The 21,787-nt window shown below is 52.2% G+C and overlaps 1 protein-coding gene across 1 annotated transcript in view; it reads left to right on the top strand.

Annotated features, from left to right (window-relative positions):
* ZNF687 (zinc finger protein 687) overlaps positions 1-21,733 on the top strand; it is a 29,793-nt gene extending 8,060 nt beyond the window's left edge. Inside the window, 10 exon segments of the mRNA XM_060256281.1 lie at positions 1,514-1,692; positions 3,623-3,799; positions 5,796-5,958; positions 7,239-7,556; positions 11,195-11,307; positions 13,815-13,956; positions 21,259-21,334; positions 21,337-21,423; positions 21,426-21,539; positions 21,542-21,733. Coding sequence (XP_060112264.1) covers positions 1,514-1,692; positions 3,623-3,799; positions 5,796-5,958; positions 7,239-7,556; positions 11,195-11,307; positions 13,815-13,956; positions 21,259-21,334; positions 21,337-21,423; positions 21,426-21,539; positions 21,542-21,729 — 1,557 coding nt within the window. The 3' untranslated portion in view covers positions 21,730-21,733.
* Positions 21,734-21,787: the final 54 nt, after the last annotated feature.

Below are 21,787 nucleotides of genomic sequence, written 5' to 3'. Positions count from 1 at the left end.
ACTGGCTGGCCACTGTGTGAGACAGGAGGCTGGACTAGATGGACCCTCCCTGGTCGGATCCAGCAAGGCTCTTCTGAGGTTCTTAGGGGAAGGCCTTAGCCTCTCTGCCCTGTTGCTGGCCCTCCAGCGGAACTGGCTGGCCACTGTGTGAGACAGGAGGCTGGACTAGATGGACCCTCCCTGGTCGGATCCAGCAAGGCTCTTCTGAGGTTCTTAGGGGAAGGCCTTCGCCTCTCTGCCCTGTTGCTGGCCCTCCAGAAGAACTGGCTGGCCACTGTGTGAGACAGGAGGCTGGACTAGATGGACCCTCCCTGGTGGGATCCAGCAAGGCTCTTCTGAGGTTCTTAGGGGAAGGCCTTAGCCTCTCTGCCCTGTTGTTGTCCCTCCAGAGGAACTGGTTGGCCACTGTGTGAGACAGGAGGCTGGACTAAATGGACTATCCCTGGTCTGACCCAGCAGGGCTCCTCTGAGGTTCTTCTCAGGGGAAGGCCTTGGCATCTCTGCCCTGTTGTTGGCCCTGCAGAGGAACTGGTTGGCCACTGTGTGAGACAGGAGGCTGGACTAGATGGACCCTCCCTGGTCAGACCCAGCAGGGCTCTTCTGATGTTCTTCTCAGGGGAAGGCCTCGGCCTCTCTGCCCTGTTGCTGGCCCTCCAGCGGAACTGGCTGGCCACTGTGTGAGACAGGAGGCTGGACTAGATGGACCCTCTTTGGCCTGATCCAGTAGGGCTCCTCCGATGTTCTTCTCAGGGGAAGGCCTCGGCCTCTCTGCCCTGTTGCTGGCCCTCCAGAGGAACTGGTTGGTCACTGTGTGAGACAGGAGGCTGGACTAGATGGACCCTCCCTGGTCAGACCCAGCAGGGCTCTTCTGGTGTACTTCTCAGGGGAAGGATCAGCCTCTCTGCCCTGTTGTTGGCCCTCCAGAGGAACTGGCTGGCCACTGTGTGAGACAGGAGGCTGGACTAGATGGACCCTCCCTGGTCAGACCCAGCAGGGCTCTTCTGGTGTACTTCTCAGGGGAAGGATCAGCCTCTCTGCCCTGTTGTTGGCCCTCCAGAGGAACTGGCTGGCCACTGTATGAGACAGGAGGCTGGACTAGATGGACCCTCCCTCGTCTGACCCAGCAGGGCTCTTCTGAGGTTCTTCTCAGGGGAAGGCATCGGTCTCTCTGCCCTGTTGCTGGCCCTCCAGAGGAACTGGCTGGCCACTGTGTGAGACAGGAGGCTGGACTAGATGGACCCTCCCTCGTCTGACCCAGCAGGGCTCTTCTGTGGTTCTTCTCAGGGGAAGGCATCGGTCTCTCTGCCCTGTTGCTGGCCCTCCAGAGGAACTGGCTGGCCACTGTGTGAGACAGGAGGCTGGACTAGATGGACCCTCTTTGGCCTGATCCAGTAGGGCTCTTTTGATGTTCTTAGAAGCAGATCATAAATATGCAAAGATGTTTATTTAAAACGCTTTTATGCTTCCTTCTTCATGTTAACCGGTGGTCTTCCCCTTTCCTCCGCCCCCGCAGGTGTGCAGCACCTGCCCCATGATCATGCCCAACCGCTGCAGCTTCGGCGCCCACCAGCGGATGCACAAGAACCGCCCGCCGCACGTGTGCCCGGAGTGCGGGGGCAATTTCCTCTTGGCCAACTTCGAGGCCCACCTGAAGGAAGCCTGCCTCCATTTCTCCCGGAGGATAGGTTACAGGTAGGGGGGAAAGGTGGTGGGATGTCTCCGGTCGTAGCCTCACCTGGCTGTCTCAGGATACAATTCCTCCCAGTTTGGAGAGCCAGTTTGGTGTAGTGGTTAAGTGTGCGGACCTCACAGGGTGTCTGTTGTGGGGGAGGAAGGGAGCCATTTTGAGGTGGCGCTCGCTTCTCCTCAAAATACCAGATGTGCCCGCAGACTCAAAACAGTAACGTCAGGATAGACAAATGTAAGGTCTCTTCCAGTTCTATGATTCTAGGACTGTTAAGAGCGGTTCCTCAGTGGAACAGGCTTTCTTGGGAGGTGGTGGGCTCTCCTTCCTTGGAGGTTTTTCAACAGAGGCTAGATGGCCATCTGACAGCAATGAGGATCCAGTGAATTTAGGGGGAGGTGTTCATGCCTTGGGCAGGGGGTCGGACTCGATGACCCTGGAGGTCCCTTCCCACTCTGTGATTCTTTGACCCTTAAGCGACAGAATTCACCGCCGCAAGCTACGTTGACAGCAGTTAGGTTCCTAGAGGAAAAACCATAGCCACGCCTAGTGGCCGTGATGGTTCAGCGGAATCTCTGGTGTTGAGGAGCAGGGCAGCTTTCAGTGTGCCAGTGGTAGGGGGTGGTGCGGGGGGAAAGATTGGCTTTGCATGCTTCTTGTTTTCCTGGAGGCATCTTTCTGGGTTTGTGTCAGACAAGAGGCTGGCCTCCATGGGCCCTTTGGTCTGCTCTAGAGGGGCTTTTCCGATACGCTTTTGTTCTTGTGTTAAATTTGGCCCGGTCAGGGCCCGCGTCAGAGAGCAGAGGCTGACTCCTCTCTTTCTTGCCTCAATGCAAGAGTGCACTCGCACCCGTGTGTCGTGAGCTTGGGGAAGGCAGAGGCGGGCAGGGGTGTAGAGCCAATTTGGTGTAGCGCTGAAGTGTGCGGACTCTTATCTGGGAGAACCGGGTTTGATTCCCCCACTCTTCCCCTTGCAGCTGCTGGAATGGCCTGGGGTCAGCCATGGCTCTGGCAGAGGTTGTCCTTGAAAAGGCAGCTTCTGTCAGAGCTCTCTCAGCCCCACCCACTTCACAGGGTGTCTGTTCTGGGAAAAGAAGATAAAGGAGATTGTGAGCTGCTCTGAGTTTCTGATTGAGAGAGAAGGGCGGGGTGAAAATCTGCAGTCGTCTTTTTATCTGGGAGAACCGGGTTTGATTCCCCACTCCTCCACTTGCACCTGCTGGAGTGGCCTTATTTATTATTATTTCTTACTTTATATTTCTATTCCACCCTCTCCGCAAGTGGACTCAGGGCAGCTAACAATCAGTTCAAAAAACAATTTAAAACCAATAAAATGCAAGTTAAAACATCATATGGTGCTATACAGCTTCAGTATTGTGGGATCTTCTGCTTCCATTCGCGATCCTTGGGTCAGCCATCGCTTTCGCAGGAGTTGTCCTTGAAAGGGCGGCTTCTGTCGGAGCTCTCTCAGCCTCACCCACCTCACAGGGTGCCTGTTGTGGGGGAGGAAGGTAAAGAAGATGTGAGCCGCTCTGAGACTCTTTGGAGTGGAGGGCGGGATATAAATCCAATATCTTCCATCTACGTCACAGGGTGTTTGTTGTGGGGGAGGAAGGGAAAGGAGATTGTGAGCTGCTCTAAGACTCTTGGGAGTGGAGGGTGGGATATAAATCCAATATCTTCATCTACCTCACAGGGTGTCTGTTGTGGGGGAGGAAGGTAAAGGAGATTGTGAGCTGCTCTGAGACTCTTCGGAGTGGAGGGCGGGATATAAATCCAATATCTTCATCTACCTCACAGGGTGTCTGTTTTGGGGGAGGAAGGGGAAGGAGATTGTGAGCCGCTCTGAGACTCTTCGGAGTGGAGGGCGGGATATAAATCCAATATCATCATCTTCTTCCTTCTTCTCCTCTGAGCTTTCCGTCTTCTCGTCGTCAGGTGCCCGAGCTGCTCGGTCGTGTTTGGCGGGGTGAACTCCATCAAGTCTCACATCCAGACGTCCCACTGCGAAGTTTTCCACAAGTGCCCCATCTGCCCCATGGCATTCAAGTCGGCCCCCAGCGCCCACGCCCACATCTATACCCAGCACCCAGGCTTCAGTAACCAGCAGTCCAAGTAAGGGGGGGTCCTGTCTGGGAGTGGCAGAGGGGGTGAGGGTGGCTCCAAACAACAAAATCAGTAGCCACAGGTAATTGTACAGAACAGGACAAAGTGCGTGGCTGCAGGGTACAGTTTGGCGTAGTTGTTAAGTGCGCAGACTCTTATCTGGGAGAACTGGGTTTGATTCCCCACTCCTCCACTTGCAGCTGCTGAGATGGCCTTGGGTCAGCCTTAGCTCTCCTAGGAGTCCTTGAAAGAGCAGCTTCTGTCAGAGCTCTCTCAGCCACACCCACCTCACAGGGTGTCTGTAGTGGGGGGAGAAGATATAATGGGAGATTGTAAGCCACTCAGAGTCTGATTCAGAGAGAAGGGCGGGGTATAAATCTGCAGTCGTCTTCTTCTAGAGGTTAATTGTGTGGACTCTTATCTGGGAGAACCAGGTTTGATTCCCTACTCCTCTACTTGCAGCTGCTGGAATGGGCTTGGGTCAGCCAGAGCTCTGGCAGAGGTTGTCCTTGAAAGGGCAGCTGCTGTAAGAGCCCTCTCAGCCCCACCTACCTCTCAGAGTGTCTGTTGTGTGGGAGGGAGATAAAGGAGATTGTGAGTCACTCTGAGACTCTGACGTTTGGAGTAGAGGGGAGGATATAAATCCAATATCTTCTTCATTCTTCATCCTCTTCTTCCTCCTCTTCTTTTTCTTTTTCTCTTCCTCTTCTCTTTCTTTCTTTTCTTCTGTTTTTCATTTATATTGAGCACTGTGGTCTGTGGAAGTATTAATAGCACTGCTGATAGAATGCTTTCAGAACAACAGCCCTGTAAGGTAGGCCAGGCTGAGGTTGAGCGACTGGGCGGGGGCCAGCCCACAAGCTCCGTGGTAGAGGAGGAATTGGAACCCAGATCTCGCTGGGTGTATCCCACCACTTTTCACCAGGGCTTTTTTTTTTGAGCAGGAACGCAGTTCCGGCTGGCTTGACGTCAGGGGGTGTGGCCTGATATGCAAATGATTCCCTGCTGGGCTTTGTCTACCAGAAAAGCCGTCCTCTTAACTACTCCATGGCTAGACTGAGAGCGCAGTCCCGTGCAGAGTTATCTCCAGTAGAAGCCCCTTGGTTAGAGCAGAGTGGACTGTTGGTGCCCAGAGACCTCTCAGCTGAACACGCTTGAAGCTCCCTTATACCAGATCAGACCCTCCTTCCGTCACGATCAGCATTGCCTACTCACGGGCTACAGCCCTGCGGGGTCTCGGGCAGAGGACCGTCACTCACGTCACCTACTGTGTTTTCTTTATATATACATATATATTTTTTAAAAATTATTTTAATAAAATAAATACATTATCCAGACGGGGTTGGACTAGAGGACCCTGGAGGTCCCTTCCCACTCTATGATTCTGTGATTCCCTGTTCAGACGTTTGTTGGTTCTCCGCAGGGCTGTCATACAGAGGAGGGTGTGGAATTGTTTTCTGTGGCCCCAGAAGGTAGGACCAGGACCAGAGGGTTGAAATTAAATCAAAAGAGTTTCTGGCTCAACATGAGGAAGAACTTCCTGACCGTTAGAGCGATTCCTCAGTGGAACAGGCTTCCTCCTTGGGAGGTGGTGGGCTCTCCTTCCTTGGAGGTTTTTAAGTAGAGGCTGGATGACCATCTGACAGCAATGAGGATCCTGTGAATTTAGGGGGAGGTATTTGTGAGTTTCCTGCATGGTGCAGCGGGTTGAAATAGAGGACCCTGGAGGTCCCTTCCAACTCTGCTTCCTTCCTTCCTCCCTCCCTTCCGTGTGGCTCTCAGATGCATATGGAACAGGCTTCCTCCTCGGGAGGTGGTGGGCTCTCCTTCCCTGGAGGTTTTTCAACAGAGGCTAGATGGCCATCTGACAGCAATGAGGATCCTATGAATTTAGGGGGAGGTGTTTGTGAGTTTCCTGCCTTGTGCAGGGGATTGGACTAGATGACCCTGGAGGTCCCTTCCAGCTCTATGATTCTCCGTTCAGACGTTCGTTGGTTCTCCGCAGGATGATCTACAAGTGTGCCATGTGCGACACCGTCTTCACCCACAAGCCTCTGCTCTCCTCGCACTTCGACCAGCATCTGCTGAACCAGCGGGTGAGCGTCTTCAAGTGTCCCGACTGCCCCCTTCTCTTTGCCCAGAAGAGGACCATGTTGGAACATCTCAAGGTGAGGCCCGGAACCTTATTTGTTCATTGATTGACGTTATATTTATATCCCGCCCATCCTGTACAGACTCAAGGCGGCTAACAGCATAAAATAGTTAACGAAAACAATATTAAAACAATAAAGTAAAGGTAGTCCCCTGTGCAAGCACCAGTCATTTCCGACTCTGGGGTGACGTTGCTTTCACGTTTTCGCAGCAGACGTTTGATGGGATGGTTTGCCATTGCCTTCCCCAGTCATCTACACTTTCCCCCCAGCAAGCTGGGTCCTCATTTGACCCACCTCGGAAGGATGGAAGGCTGAGTCAACCTCGAGCTGGATACCTGAAAACCCAGCTTCCGCCAGGGATCAAACTCAGGTTGTGAGCAGAGCTTAGGACTGCAGTACTGCAGCTTTAACACTCTTTGCCACGGGGCTCTTTTGTTGGTGTTAAGGAAAGGAAAGGAAAGGTCCCCTGTGCAAGCACCAGTCGTTTCCGACTCTGGGGTGTCGTTGCTTTCACGTTTTCACGGCAGATTTTTTTTATGGGGTGGTTTGCCCTTGCCTTCTCCAGTCCTCTACACTTTCCCCCCAGCAATCTGGACCCTCATTTGACCGACCTCAGAAGGATAGAAGGCTGAGTCGACCTGGAGTTGGCTACCTGAACCCAGCTTCTGCCGGAATCGAACTGTGAGCAGAGGGCTCCGACTGCTGTACTGCAGTTTTACCACTCTGCACCACAGGGCTCTAATTATATTAGAGGAAAGGTCCCCTCTGCAAGCACCAGTCGTTTCTGACTCTGGGGCAACGTTGCTTTCACAATGTTTTCACGGCATACTTTCCGTGTTCTCGTATGATGTGGGTGGGCCTGAGAGCTCTGACAGAAGCTGCCATTTCAAGGACAGCTCTTGGGAGAGCTATGGCTGACCCAAGGCCATGCCAGCAGCTGCAAGTGGAGGAGTGGGGAATCAAACCCGGTTCTCCCAGTTAAGACCCCGTGCGCTTAACCACCCTGTGATGTGGGTGGGGCTGAGAGAGCTCTGACAGAAGCTGCCGTTTCAAGGACAACTCCTGGGAGAGCTATGGCTGACCCAAGGCCATTCCAGCAGCTGCAAGTGGAGGAGTGCTTAGACGTCCAGGGCCTTCTCTTCCTACGCCTCTCCCTGGGAAAGGCTGGTCTCTCTGAGTCCCCGGAGAGTCAGTTAGGGGAGACTAGTCGGATGAGCCAGCGGTTCTGCTCAGTACAAGCCAGCGCAGCTCCCTCTGACCCACCTTTTCTTCTTGTGTGTGTGTGGGGGGGGCAGAACACTCACCAGCCCCCTAAGCCCAAGGAGGAGCCCGCCAAGAAGCCAGAGGCTGCCCCCCTCACGCCCAAACTGGAGCCGGCGGAAGAGGAGCCCCCGCCCTCAGTCTCCAAGGCCTCGGAGTCATCGTCGTCCTCTTCGGAGGATGAGGAGCCGCCCAGCTCCCCGGAGGTGCGCAAGAGCAAGAGGGGACGCTTCCAACGCAAGCCAGAGGTGGGCAGGCGCACACGGAGCAACGGCTGGACCTGCGGCATCTGCCACTCTTGGTTCCCGGAGCGTGATGAGTACGTGGTGCACATGAAGAAGATCCATGGCAAGGTGAGGGGGAGGAGGGGGAGACGGAGGAGGAGGGGAAGGAGGAGGAGAAGAAGGAGGAGGAGGAGATGGAGGAGGAGGGAAAGGAGGAGAAGAAGACAGAGGGGGAGGAGGGGGAGATGGAGGAGGGGGAGAAGGAGAAGAAGGGGGAGGAGACGGAGGGGTAGGAGGAGGAGGAGGGGGAGATGGAGGAGGGGGGAGGAGGAGGAGGGGAAGAAAGAGAAGATGGAGGGGGAGGAGGAGGAGGGGAAGGAGGAGGAGGAGATGGAGGAGGAAGGGGAGGAGGAGGAGGGGGAGGAAGAGGGGAGGGGGAGGAGACAGAGGAGGAGGCGATGGAGGAGGAGGGGGAGGAGAAGGAGGAGGAGATGGAGGAGGAGGCGGAGAAGGAGGAGGGGAAGGAGGAGGAGAAGACGGAGGAGGAGGAGGAGGGGGAGGAGACAGAGGAGGAGGGGATGGAGGAGGAGGAGGAGGAGATGGAGGAGGGGGAGGAGGAGGAAACAGGAGGAGGAGGAGAAGGAGGAGGAGACGGAGGAGGAGGAGACAGGAGGAGATGGAGGAAGAGGAGCAGGAGGAGGAGACAGGAGAGGAGGAGGAGAAGACGCAGGGGAGGAGGAGGGGGGAAGCAGGAGGAGATGGGGAGGAGGAGGAGACAGAGGAGGAGGAGGAGACAGAGGAGGGAGAGGAGGAGGAGAAGACGGAGGGGGAGGAGATGGGGAGGAGGAGGGGGAGGATACAGAGGAGGAGGAGGAGATTGAGGAGGAGGGGAAGGAGGAGAAGATGGAGGAGGAGGAGATGGAGGAGGAGATAGAAGAGGAGGAGAAGACGAAGGAGGAGACAGAGGGGGAGGAGGAAGAGATGGAGGAGGAGGGGAAGGAGGAGGAGGAGATGGAGGAGGAGGGGAAGGAGGAGGAGGAGATGGGGGAGGAGGAGAAGACAGAGGAGGAAGGGAGAGGAGGGGGAGGAGAAGACGGAGGAGGAGGAGGAGAAGGGGGAGACTGAGGAGGAGGTGGAGGAAGAGGGGGAGAAGGAGGAGGAAGAGGAGAAGGAGGAGGAGAAGAGGAGGAGGAGGGACTGGCCTTCTTTTAAAGACTTTGAAGGTTATAGAGCTCGGGGCTCTTCAGCGTGGAGAAACGTCGTCTGCGGGGTGACATGAGTGGGGTTGACAGGATTATGCATGGGATGGAGAAGGCTGAGAAAGAAGGACTTTTCTCTCTTTCTCACAATATGAGACATTCAATGAAATTGCTGAGCAGTCGGGTTAGAATGGATAAAAGGAAGTCCTTCTTCACCCAAAGGGTGATTAACACGTGGGATTCAAAAAGGATATTATAGTATTGGGAAAAGTGCAGAAAAGGGCAACTAGAATGATTAAAGGGTTGGAACCCTTTCCCTATAAGAAAGGTTAAAACGCTTGGGGCTCTTTAGCTTGGAGAAACGTCGACTTCGGGCTGACATGATAGAGGTTTACAAGATTATGCATGGGATGGAGAAAGTAGGGAAAAAAGTCCTTTTCTTCCTTTTTTACAATACGAGAACTCATGAGCATTCAATGAAATTGCTGAGCAGCTGGGTTACAATGGATAAGAGGAAGTCCTTCTTCACTCAAAGGGTGATTAGCACGTGGAATTCACTGCCACAGGAGGTGGTGGTGGCTACAAGCATAGCCAGCTTCAAGAGCGGATTGGATAAATATATGGAGCAGAGGTCCATCAGTGGCTATTAGCCACAGCTTATCATTGGAACTCTCTGTCTGGGGCAAGTGATGCTCTGTATTCTTGGTATTTGGTGAGGAGGGGCACAGTGGGAGGGCTTCTAGTGTCCTGGCCCCACTAATGGACTTTTTGATGGTGCCTGGGGCTAGAATGGATAAAAGGAAGTCCTTCTTCACCCAAAGGGTGATCAGCACGTGGAATTCACTGCCACAAGAGGTGGCGGCAGCTACAAGCATAGGCAGCTTCAAGAGGGGATTGGATCAACATCTGGAGCAGAGGTCCATCAGTGGCTATTATCCACAGGGTATAGATGGAACTCTCTGTCTGGGGCAGTGATGCTCTGTATTCTTAGTGCTTGGAAGGGGTACAGTGGGAAGGCTTCTAGTGTCCTGGCCCCAATGGTGGACCTCCTGATGGCCCCTGGGTTTTGGCCACTGTGTGACACAGAGTGTTGGACTGGATGCGCCACTGGCCTGATCCAGTATGGCTTCTCTTATTCTTCTGTCTGAGGCAGTGATGCTCTGTTTTCTGGGGGGGTGGGGCAAGAGTGGGAGGGCTTTTGGAGTTTTGGCCCTGCTGGTGGACCTCCTGATGGCCCCTGGGTTTTAGCCTTGGCCTGATCCAATATGGCTTCTCTTACGTCTGGGGCAGTGATGCTCTGTGTTCTTGGTATTTGGTGGCGGGGGGCGGGGAGAAGAGTGGGAGGGCTTCTAGTGTCCTGGCCCCACTGGTGGACCTCCTGATGGCCCCTGGGGTTTTTGGCCACTGCATGACATAGAGTGTTGGACTGGATGGGCCACTGGCCTGATCCAACATGGCTCCTCTTATGTTCTTATGTGACATAGAGTGTTGGACTGGAGGGGGCCATTGGCCTGATCCAACATGGCTCCTCTTATGTTCTGATGTGACACAGAGTGTTGGACTGGATGAGCCATTGGCCTGATCCAACATGGCTCCTCTTATGTTCTTATGTGACACAGAGTGTTGGACTGGATGGGCCACTGGCCTGATCCAACATGGCTTCTCTTCTGTTCTTATGTGACATAGAGTGTTGGACCGGAGGGGGCCATTGGCCTGATCCAGCATGGCTCCTCTTATGTTCTTATGTGACACAGAGTGTTGGACTGGAGGGGCCATTGGCCTGATCCAACATGGCTCCTCTTATGTTCTTATGTGACACAGAGTGTTGGACTGGATGAGCCATTGGCCTGATCCAACATGGCTCCTCTTATGTTCTTATGTGACACAGAGTGTTGGACTGGATGGGCCACTGGCCTGATCCAACATGGCTTCTCTTCTGTTCTTATGTGACATAGAGTGTTGGACCGGAGGGGGCCATTGGCCTGATCCAGCATGGCTCCTCTTATGTTCTTATGTGACATAGAGTGTTGGACTGGATGGGCCATTGGCCTGATCCAACATGGCTTCTCTTATGTTCTTATGTGACATAGAGTGTTGGACTGGAGGGGGCCATTGGCCTGATCCAACATGGCTCCTCTTATGTTCTGATGTGACACAGAGTGTTGGACTGGATGAGCCATTGGCCTGATCCAACATGGCTCCTCTTATGTTCTTATGTGACACAGAGTGTTGGACTGGATGGGCCACTGGCCTGATCCAACATGGCTTCTCTTCTGTTCTTATGTGACATAGAGTGTTGGACCGGAGGGGGCCATTGGCCTGATCCAGCATGGCTCCTCTTATGTTCTTATGTGACACAGAGTGTTGGACTGGAGGGGCCATTGGCCTGATCCAACATGGCTCCTCTTATGTTCTTATGTGACACAGAGTGTTGGACTGGATGGGCCATTGGCCTGATCCAACATGGCTTCTCATACGTTCTTCTGTTGTGTGAGACGGACAGAGTTTGTGTTGCTCACTGCATTGTCTTCTCTCTCTCTCTCCCCCCCCCGGTCGCTCCCTCATCAGTGCGTGAAGAAGTTTCCATGCCGCTTGTGCGAACGCTCCTTCTGCTCTGCTCCCAGCCTGCGAAGACACGTCCGGGTGAACCACGAGGGCATCAAACGCGTCTACCCCTGCCGGTACGGGCCAATCTGTACTGCTGAGGAAGAGAGGCATTTCCCCACACAAACACACTCATGCTACTTTGGTCTTTCTGGGTTGGAAAGAAAGCTGTCTTGCAGAGGAGATGAGCTGGATAGGCAGCGATTGAGAGGCACTCAGCTTTGTGGGAGAGCTGTATCTCCTTTGTTCTGCAGGGGGAACTCCTTGTTAACCAGTTCAGTGTAGCCAGAGAAGAGACTTAGGACTGGCTTGCTCCAAAACCGCATGCATGTATTGAGAGCCCTTTGCCCATCAAAAGGAATGGCTTGCTCCTATTACAAACAGTGCAGGGAACATTTTGCCAGCAAAATCCCAGAAGGCTTTTGCATCTGGTTAGAGAAGAAGCCAGTTTGGTGTCATGGTGAAGTGTGTGGACTCTTATCTGGGAGAACCGGGTTTGATTCCCCACTCCTCCACTTGCAGCTGCTGGAATGGCCTTGGGTCAGCCAGAGCTCTCTTATCTGGGAGAACCGGGTTTGATTCCACACTCCTCCACTTGCAGCTGCTGGGATGGCCTTGGGTCAGCCATAGCTCTCACAGGAGTTGTCCTTGAAAGGGCAGCTGCTGTGAGAGCCCTCTCAGCCCCACCCACCTCACAGGGTGTCTGTTGTGAGGGAGGAAGGGAAAGGAGATTGTAGGCTGCTCTGAGACTCTGTCCTTGGAAGGGCAGCTGCTGTGAGAGCCCTCTCAGCCCCACCCACCTCACAGGGTGTCTGTTGTGGGAGAGGAAGGGAAAGGAGATTGTGAGCCGCTCTGAGACTCTTCGGAGTGGAGGGCGGGATATAAATCCAATATCTTAATCTACCTCACAGGGTGTCTGTTGTGGGGGAGGAAGGGGAAGGAGATTGTGAGCCACTCTGAGGCTCTTCGGAGTGGAGGGTGGGATATAAATCCAATATCTTCATTTACCTCACAGGGTGTCTGTTGTGGGGGAGGAAGGGAAAGGAGATTGTGAGCCGCTCTGAGATATCTTTATCTTCTTCTTCTTTTAAGAGTCATGTAAAACTATTGTATGCATTATAAAGAAGTACAACTTTACAACCTTACAAGAAAGGCCCATCCCATGGGCACCCAGATGTAGGCTCATCTCATCACTGACTCCCTCAGGAGTAGCCCGGTTTCCTTCAAGGTTATCAGCCTCTTGCTACAATTATTGCCAATGCTTTCTACAGCGTCTTTACTTTTCGTCAAAAAGTCTCATCCTGGAATAAGCCGTGGTGATTATAACGAGATAGAACGCCAACCTGAATGGAAGTAGATCATTCGTCAGTTTTTAATGACTGATTTTTTTTTTTAAAAAAAATTGTTATTAATTGTTATCAAGAACTTACCTCTCAGCACCGTTTAAGTGTTTATATTTATATGAGGAGCTTTAGCCAGTTCCGAACCTCTTCTCTTACCGGGTGCCGAAGCCTTCCGGATTTTGCTGGCAAAATGCTCTCAATTCATATATTAGTGTAAGAGCAAGCCAGTCCGGAACCTCTCCTCTCACCGGATGCAGAAGCTCTCTGCAGTTTTTATTCGGAGCCAGCCATTCTGATTGCAGAATCCTCTCAGTGCCGCTTAACGTGTATAGTTTTTGAGTAAGCCAGCCTTAACCTTCTCTAGAAAAACATTACAAGAAAGGTGTGTCAGGAAGTATACGGAAGTGATGGGTCTCCTGAACCTAGCCCTGATCCCTCTTTCTCGGCTTTCTTGAGGGGGCGGGGGTCGATTGAGTCTTCCAGAGAGCCAGTTTGGTGTAGTGGTGAAGGGTGCAGACTCTTATCTGGGAGAACCGGGTTTGATTCCCTGCTGGAATGGCCTTGTGTCAGCCATAGCTCTGGCAGAGGTTGTCCTTGAAAGGGCAGCTGCTGTGAGTCCCACCCACCTCACGGGGTGTGGGGGGAGAAGATATAGGAAACTGTAAGCTGCTCTGAGTCTCTGATTCAGAGAGAGAAGGGCGGGGTATAAATCTGCAGTCTTCTTCTTGGTGCTTGGGAAGGACAACAGTAGGAGTGCTTCTAGTGTCCTGGCCCCACTGATGGACTTCCTGATGGGACCTGGGGTTTTTTTGGCCACTGTTTGAGACAGAGTGTTGGAATGAATGGGCCATTGGCCTGATCCAACGTGGCTTCTCTTATGTTCTTATGTTGTCTCTCTCTCTTGATGCTCTGTATTCTTGGAGTCAGTTTGGTATAGAGGTCAAGTGCGTGGACTCTTACCTGGGAGAACCGGGTTTGATTCCCCGCTCCTCCACTCGCACCTGCCGGAATGGCCTTGGCTCAGCCATAGCTCTGGCAGAGGTTGTCCTTGAAAGGGCAGCTGCTGTGGGAGCCCTCTCAGCCCCCACCCACCTCACAGGGTGTCCGTTGTGGGGGGAGGAAGATAAAGAAGATTGTGAGCTGCTCTGAGACTGAAATTCGGAGTGGAGGATATAAATCCAATATCATCATCATCGTCGTCTCCTTCTTCTCCTGCTGATTCTCACCGCCTCGCGCCGCAGGTACTGCACCGAAGGGAAGCGCACTTTCAGCAGCCGCCTCATCCTGGAGAAGCACATCCAGGTGCGCCACGGGATCAAGGTGACGGACGAGACGCGGAGTCAGGAGGTGCTGATCACTCGCCTGGGCTCCCGGAACTCGCAGGTAAGCCTGAGAACTCTGAGCCGTTCGGAATGCAGAAATCACACCTCAGCCTCTGTGCAGCAGCGCACGATTCCTCATATACGGGTGCTTTCTGCCACAGTGCGTGTGTGTGTGTGAGTGAGCATATTAAGGCCTGCCTTCCCCCGTATGAACCTACCTGAGCACTCTAGTCATCTTTGGTTGACCCTGCTGTCTGAAGCTAGACGGGTAGTGACCAATGATTTGGATGAAGGAATAGAGGGAATGTTTGAGCCAGTTTGGTGTAGTGGTTCGGTGTGTGGACTCTTACCTGAGAGAACTGAGTTTGATTCCACGCTCCTCCGCTTGCACCTGCTGGAATGGCCTTGGGTCAGCCGTAGCTTTCGCAGGAGTTGTCCTTGAAAGGGCAGCTGCTGTGAGAGCCCTCTCAGCCCCACCCACATCACAGGGTGTCCGTTGCGGGGGAGGAAGATAAAGGAGATTGTGAGCCGCTCTGAGACTCTGATTCAGAGAGAAGGGTGGGGTATAAATCTTCAGTTCTTCTTATTATTACATTTGCAGATGATACTAAATTGGGAGGGGTTGCAAATACAGGGGAAGATAGAGACAGGATCCAGGATGATCTTGACAGGCTGGAAAACTGGGCCGAAAGCAATAAAATTAATTTTAACAGGCATCAATGTCAAGTTCTGCATTTAGGTAGGAAAAATCCCATACATGGTTATAGGATGGGGGAGACGTGTCTTAGCAGTAGTATGTGCGAAAAGGATCTAGGGGTCTTAGTGGACCATACGCTGAATATGAGTCAACAGTGTGATGCGGTGGCTAAAAAGGCAAATACAATATTGGGCTGTATCGACAGAAGTCTAGTGTCCGGATCACGTGATGTGATGGTATCGCTTTACTCTGCTCTGGTAAGACCTCACCTGGAGTCTGGTGTTCCGTTTTGGGCACCACATTTTAAGAAGGATCTAGACAAGCGGGAATGGGTCCAGAGGAGGGCGACAAAGATGGTGAGGGGTCTGGAGACAAAGTCCTGTGAGGAAAGATTGAAGGAGCTGGGCATGTTTAGCCTGGAGAGGAGGCAGCTGAGAGGTGATAGGAGCACCTTCTTCAAGTACTTGAAGAGCTGTCCTATAGAGCAGCATTTCCCATTTGCAGGGTCGCTTCCCGGTACCGGGTCACAATACCGGGTCACAAGAAAAGCCAAAGCTAGCCCCACCCCCAGCAAAGCATGAGCTCTGCTTCCTTCCTTTCCATCTCTCTGTTGTGCAGAGAAAAACTAGGCTTGAAGACTGACACAGGCTGCAAAGCCTGAGCTCTGCTTCCTTCCTTTCCATCTCTCTGTTGAGCAGAGAAAAGCTAGGCTTGAAGACTGACACAGGCTGCATCCCCTGACGTCTCTGTGTTGTGCAGAGAAAAGCTAGACTTGAAGACTGACACAGGCTGCAAAGCCTGAGCTCCGTTTTCCTTCCCTCCATCCCCCAACGTCTGTGTGTTGGCCCTTGACTGGAAGTGACACCACAGGAAATGACATAATTCCTGTCTCCTGGCTCCACTCCCAAATTTTAGTGGGCCACGAAGGAGAAGTGTAAAAATAACTGGGCCACAGGGGGGAAAAGTTTGGGAAACCCTGCTATAGAGGATGGTGTGGAATTGTTTTTTGTGGCCCCAGAAGGTGGGACCAGAACCAGTGGGATGAAATTAAATCAAAAGAGTTTCCAGCTCGACATTAGGAAGAACTTCCTGACGGTTAGAGCAGTTCCTCAGTGAAACAGGCTTCCTCCTTGGGAGGTGGTGGGCTCTCCTTCCTTGGAGGTTTGTAAACAGAGGCTAGATGGCCATCTGACAGCAATGAAGATCCTGTGAATTTAGGGGGAGGTGTTTGTGAGTTTCCTGCATTGTGCAGGGGCTTGGACTAGATGACCCTGGAGGTCCCTTCCAATTCTATGATTCTATGACTGTTAAGAGCGATTCCTCAGTGGAACAGGCTTCCTCCTCGGGAGGTGGAGGGCTCTCCTTCCTTGGAGGTTTTTAAACAGAGGCTGGATGGCCATCTGACGGTAATGAGGACCCTGTGAATTGTGTGTGTTTGTGGGGTGGGTATTTGTGAGTTTCCTGCATTGTGCAGGGAACTGGGCTAGATGACCCTGAGGGGGGTCCCTTCCAACTCTGTGATTCTATGATTCAGTGTTCTCTCTTAAGATGTGGAGTTTTGTGAGCAAAAATTCCACTTTGTGAGCTGCTGGCATTAAAGTGGGAGTCCAGTAGCACCCTTATGACCAACAAAGTTTTATTCGGAATGTAAGCTTTCGTATGCATGCAGACTCCTTCCGACAATGGAATGGTGTACAGTGAGCGGAGCTACTTATAGTTGGTGGGCAGTGGTGAAGCATGCAAAGTGGCGCAAAGTTAGAATCCAGTAGCTAAACAGTGTAATTAACAAACTTGAAAGAACATTTGGTCTGGATAGCTTTTGCATGGGAAACCAATAAAAGCTGTCTGTTAATTGCCCTATCGATAGCAAGTAGGGTTCAGATGTTCTTGTCCACCTAATTTACTTTTAAAAATGCAACATGCATTATAAACATCATTCTAGTTTGTCATAAGAAAAAAAAAAGAATACATTAAAACATAGAAGAAGAAGAAGATATTGGATTTATATCCCGCCCTCCACTCCGAAGAGTCTCAGAGCGGCTCACAATCTCCTTTATCTTCCTCCCCCACAACAGACACCCTGTGAGGTAGATAAAGATATTGGATTTATATCCCACCCTCCACTCCGAAGAGTCTCAGAGCGGCTCACAATCTCCTTTCCCTTCCTCCCCCACAACAGACACCCTGTGAGGTGGGTGGGGCTGGAGAGGGCTCTCCCAGCAGCTGCCCTTTCAAGGACAACCTCTGCCAGAGCTATGGCTGACCCAAGGCCATTCCAGCAGCTGCAAGTGGAGGAGTGGGGAATCAAACCCGGTTCTCCCAGATAAGAGTCCGCACACTTAACCACTACACCAAACTGGCTCTGAAACTGGGTGTAATATATGTAACAAGATAAACAGCCAATATCCCTTATTTGAGTATGTCGATACAAAAGGCATTATTCAGATACGCTATTCTAAAAAAGAAATGCATTTGGAATATTGTGGTTATACAGCTATACTTGGTGAGAATAGGTTTAGCATATGTAATGGGATAAAAAACCAATATCCCTGTTCAGTCCCGGGGAGGCGTTTGTTTCAAGTTTCATGATCATTTGTAATCCAGCAATTTCCCTCTCCATTCTGTTCTTGAAGTTCCTTTGCAGCAGAACAGATAAAGTTTTACATTAAAGTTGTGAGTCACTGCATGAATTAGTTTGCTCTTTTTGGCCATTTTTCTTGAGCTAATTGTGTGAGCTGGAAGCTAAAAAACTGTGAGCTAGCTCATACTATCTCAGCTTAGAGGGCACACTGGTAGTGACCTGAGAAAGGCCTTCTAAAACTTCCCCTGGGAAACTTCTCTCTCGCCCTCTGTTGGCGGCTCTTGCCAGCGGATTAAGTTTGGGGGTTTTGTTGGTTGTCTGACGTACCCCCAGTAACAGTCAGTCGCTGACCCTCTTTCCAGGTTCTGGTGTTGTTTTTGCACGTGCGATTTTTCTTGAATTATCTTATCATTTTAAATGTATTTTTAATTGTTCAGACGTTTTGAATCAGGGGTGGCCAGACTGCGGCTCAGGAGTCCCACGTGGCTCTTCCACACATATTGTGTGGCTCTTTAAGTTAAAATTGCTTTCTTTCCACCCCTCCCTCCCCCATTTCCTTCCTTCCTTCCTGTCTTCCAGCTCTCAAACATCTAGCGTTTATTCTGTGTGGCTCTTACATTAAGCGAGTTTGGCCACCCCTGTGTTAAATGTGTTTGGCCACCCCTGTGTTAAATGTTCATTGCTTCTGGGTCCTTGGTCGGGTGAGAAAAAATTAAATAGATAAATAATCCCTGCCCTGAAATCACAAGCGATGCAAACAAATCGAGTTCTTGTAATAAATGCACGTGCTGGTATTTCACTTAGTTTATTTGGGGGAGAGAGGGGTGTTACAAACTTTTGGGGCAGTGGTGTTCAGCCCACAGATTGAGACCCTAAAGTGGGTCAGATTTTTGGCTCTTTAAAACTTAATATCCTGAAAATCTTTTTTTTTTTTAATTTTTGGTGAATATTTCTGTGTGTGTGTCTGCCTGGAATTCATGGTTGACTTTGGCAACCCCTACTGGGGCTTGGACATTTTCAATGAGGCGGTTTACTTTCCTGCCGCTGCCTCCCGGCCCTGGTATTCCTTGGAGGTGATTATTACAAAACTTTGTTTCCAAGATCTGACAAGATCGGGCTTACCTGGGCTATCCAAGTCACGGCGATATCCTCAAAATCTTGTGGGTCTCTGCTGCGTTCCTGGACTCCAAACTAATTGTTCTAGTGCAGCCAAAAGATGGCTCTCCTCTGAAACTGTATGAAAGAGGACAAGCCACAGTTCCCCAGTGGGACACCTTGTGTGGGCGGCCAGGAGAACTGAGCCTCAGTCGGGCAGATGGACCATGGCGACCCACGCATATCCCAATCTGAAAGACTAGAGCAGGAGTCTCCAACATGAGGCCTCTTGGGCGCTAATCACCTGCCAAAATCTTACCTGGCACCTGCCAGGTGTTGTTAGAAAGCGGCAGGGCCAGTTCTTTTGCCCAGCAAGGTTACAGATTGGCCGTTGGAGCTTTGATTGGCTTTGAAATTTTTTAAAAAGCATTTTAGCAGCAGCTGCTGCCTATCCCCAGGTGGGGGCAGGAGATCCCCCAGTTTGGAGGCCTCCCCCCCCACCCCCCGCTACAGGGTCATAAGAAGATATTGGATTTCTATCCTGCCCTCCACTCCGAAGAGTCTCAGAGCGGCTCACAATCTCCTTTACCTTCCTCCCCCATAACAGACACCCTGTGAGGTGGGTGGGGCTGGAGAGGGCTCTCACAGCAGCTGCCCTTTCAAGGACAACCTCTGCCAGAGCTATGGCTGACCCAAGGTCACTCCAGCAGGTGCAAGTGGAGGAGTGGGGAATCAAACCCGGTTCTCCCAGATAAGAGTCGGCACACTTAACCACTACACCAAACTGGCTCTCCAGAAAGTACTCTCTCTCTCAGAAAGTAGGGGGGGGAGCAAAATGTCTGCTGGGCACTCCATTATTCCCCATGGAGCCCGATTTCCATCGGGTATAATGGAGAATTGATCCATGGGTATCTGGGCTCTTGGAGGAATTGTTTTTTGAGGCAGAGGCACCAAATCTGCCGCATAGCATCCAGTGCCTCTCCACAATATACCCTCCAAGTTTCAAAAAGATTGGGCCAGGTGGTCCAATTATATGAGCCCCCAAAGAAGGCGCCCCGGTCCTTCATTGTTTCCAGTGGAGGGAAGGCATTTGAAAGGTGTGTAGCCCTTTTAATTGTGATGACCAGAACTCCCTTCGGAGTTCAGTGATGCTTGTCACACCCTTGCTCCTGGCTCTTCCCCCAGAGTCCCTCGATATTTCTTGAATTGGACCTGGCAACCCTACCACGGCTCCAGCACAAGGACTTTCACTGTGTGACTGAAGGAAGGTCAGGTGTAGCCGCCATTGGTACCTATTGCACCATAGAGTTTCCCGTCCCAAATGGCTAGAACGTCAGGGAAAACCATCGAGTTTTCCCGGAAACGCCAAGAGCGGTCGCCGGCGCGATGACGTCACTTCCGGGCGACGTTGGTGGAGGTTCCCCCAGCCGGCCCAATGTAGGACGGCGGGTTGGGAACCTCCCGGGCGCAGCCTGCTCCCTCAGAGTGAGGGAGCCTACTCCCTCAGAGTAAGGGTCTTCCTCCTAAACAGCAGCCCTCCCGGCTGCTTGGCCCCTCGGGAGGAAAGAACAGCGTCAGTCTCCCGAGAGAGCTTTTAAACAGTTCCCCTCAGAGCCTAATTGGATGCTGATTGGCTGAACCCAGCGCCAAGCATTCTGGGGATTGTAGGCTGTCTCTTCGTACTGAGACACAGGCCTCACAGGCTCCTTAGGCCCACTAGGCCTCTGTCTCACCGCACAGCACAGATCATGACAAGGTGCCTGCAGATTCAAAGGCTGGGGAACCTTGGACTTAGCATCTTGCTGGTGTTTTATGTGCACGAGTGGCTTTTCTGTCTAAGGCGCTCCAAATCCCCTCCCATCCCCCCCCCCACGTAATGGAAATCATAGGTTACTTCTTGGGGTCTCTCTCTCTCTCTCTCTTTGGAAAAAACACAGATTTCTTTCTGATCATCAAGTAAGGTTGGAACACTTTCCCTTTGAAGAAAGGTTAAAACGCTTGGGGCTCTTTAGCTTGGAGAAACGTCGACTGCGGGATGTCATGATAGAGGTTGACAAGATTATGCATGGGATGGAGAAAGCAGAGAAAGAAGTCCTTTTCTCCCTTTCCCACAATACAAGAACTCGTGGGCACTCCATGAAATTGCTGAGAAGTCGGGTTAGAACGGATAAAAGGAAGTCCTTCTTCACCCAAAGAGTGATTAGCACGTGGAATTCACTGCCACAGGAGGTGGTGGCGGCTACAAGCATAGTCAGCTTCAAGAGGGGATTGGATAAATATGGAGCAGAGGTCCATCAGTGGATATTAGCCACAGCTTATCATTGGAACTCTCTGTCTGGGGCAGTGACGCTCTGTATTCTGGGTGCTTGGTGGGGCACAGTGGGAGAGCTAGTGTCCTGGCCCCACTGGTGGAGCTCCTGATGGCACCTGTTTTTTTTTTGCCACTGTGTAACACAGAGTGTTGGACTGGATGGGCCATTGGCCTGATCCAGCATGGCTTCTCTTATGTCTTGGGCACTGTGATGCTCTGTATTCTTGGTGTTTGGGGGGGCAACAGTGGGAGGGCTTCTAGTGTCCTGGCCCCACTGGTGGTCTTCCTGATGGCACCTGGGATTTTTTGGGCCATGTGTGACACAGAGTGTTGGACTGGAGGGGCCACTGGCCTGATCCAACAAGGCTTCTCTTATGTTCTTATGTGTGACACAGAGTGTTGGACTGGATGGGCCATTGGCCTGATCCAACAGGGCTTCTCTTATGTTCTTATGTCTGGGGCAGATGTGCTCTGTATTCCTGGCGCTTGGGGGGGCCACAGTGGGAGGGCTTCTACTGTCCTGGTCCCACTGATGGACCTCCTGATGGCACCTGGGGTTTTTTGGCCACTGTGTGACACAGAGTGTTGGACTGGATGGGCCACTGGCCTGATCAAACATGGTTTCTCTTACGTTCTTAAATCGTGTAAGCTTTTTTTCTTTGCTATCCCGTCTCCGCAGGCATCCAGCCGGAAGCGCAAGCTCTCCTCCGACGAAGGAGACTCGTGCAGTGAGGAGCCGGATAGCACGACTCCCCCGACAAGACCCCTCGAGGTGACCGGAAATCCCTCTACCACTGCCGAAAGTGCGGCTACGTGGCCCCCACGGCGGCCGATTTCCAGGAACACATCCCCAGCACCGGACAGGCGAGAGCGCCCACCAGTGCCGCGAGTGTGGGCTCTGCTTTACTTCTCAGGTCTCCCTCAACCGCCACCGCTTCATCACCCACAAGAAGAAGAGGGGGCGGGCGATGCGGAGGAGCCCGGTGCCGGGGATGACCCCGAAGGGGGCTCCCCTCCGGACGCCAAAGGAAAACTCTCCTGCACGGTGTGCGGCAAGGGCTTCGACACCCAGCTCAACCTGAAGACACATTTCCGCACCCATGGGATGGCCTTCATCAAAGCCCGGCAGAACGTCGGGGCGGAGAACTAGCCGGGGGCCCCCAGCTCGCCATCGGGGGAGGTGGCTACCGAGGGATCCGTGCTCTGAT

This window comes from Heteronotia binoei, chromosome 1 (genome assembly GCF_032191835.1).
Source record: "Heteronotia binoei isolate CCM8104 ecotype False Entrance Well chromosome 1, APGP_CSIRO_Hbin_v1, whole genome shotgun sequence".
Taxonomy (NCBI): Eukaryota; Metazoa; Chordata; class Lepidosauria; order Squamata; family Gekkonidae; genus Heteronotia; species Heteronotia binoei.
The sequence above is the reverse complement of the archived record's forward strand: the minus strand, read 5'-3'. Positions and strand labels throughout refer to the sequence as shown.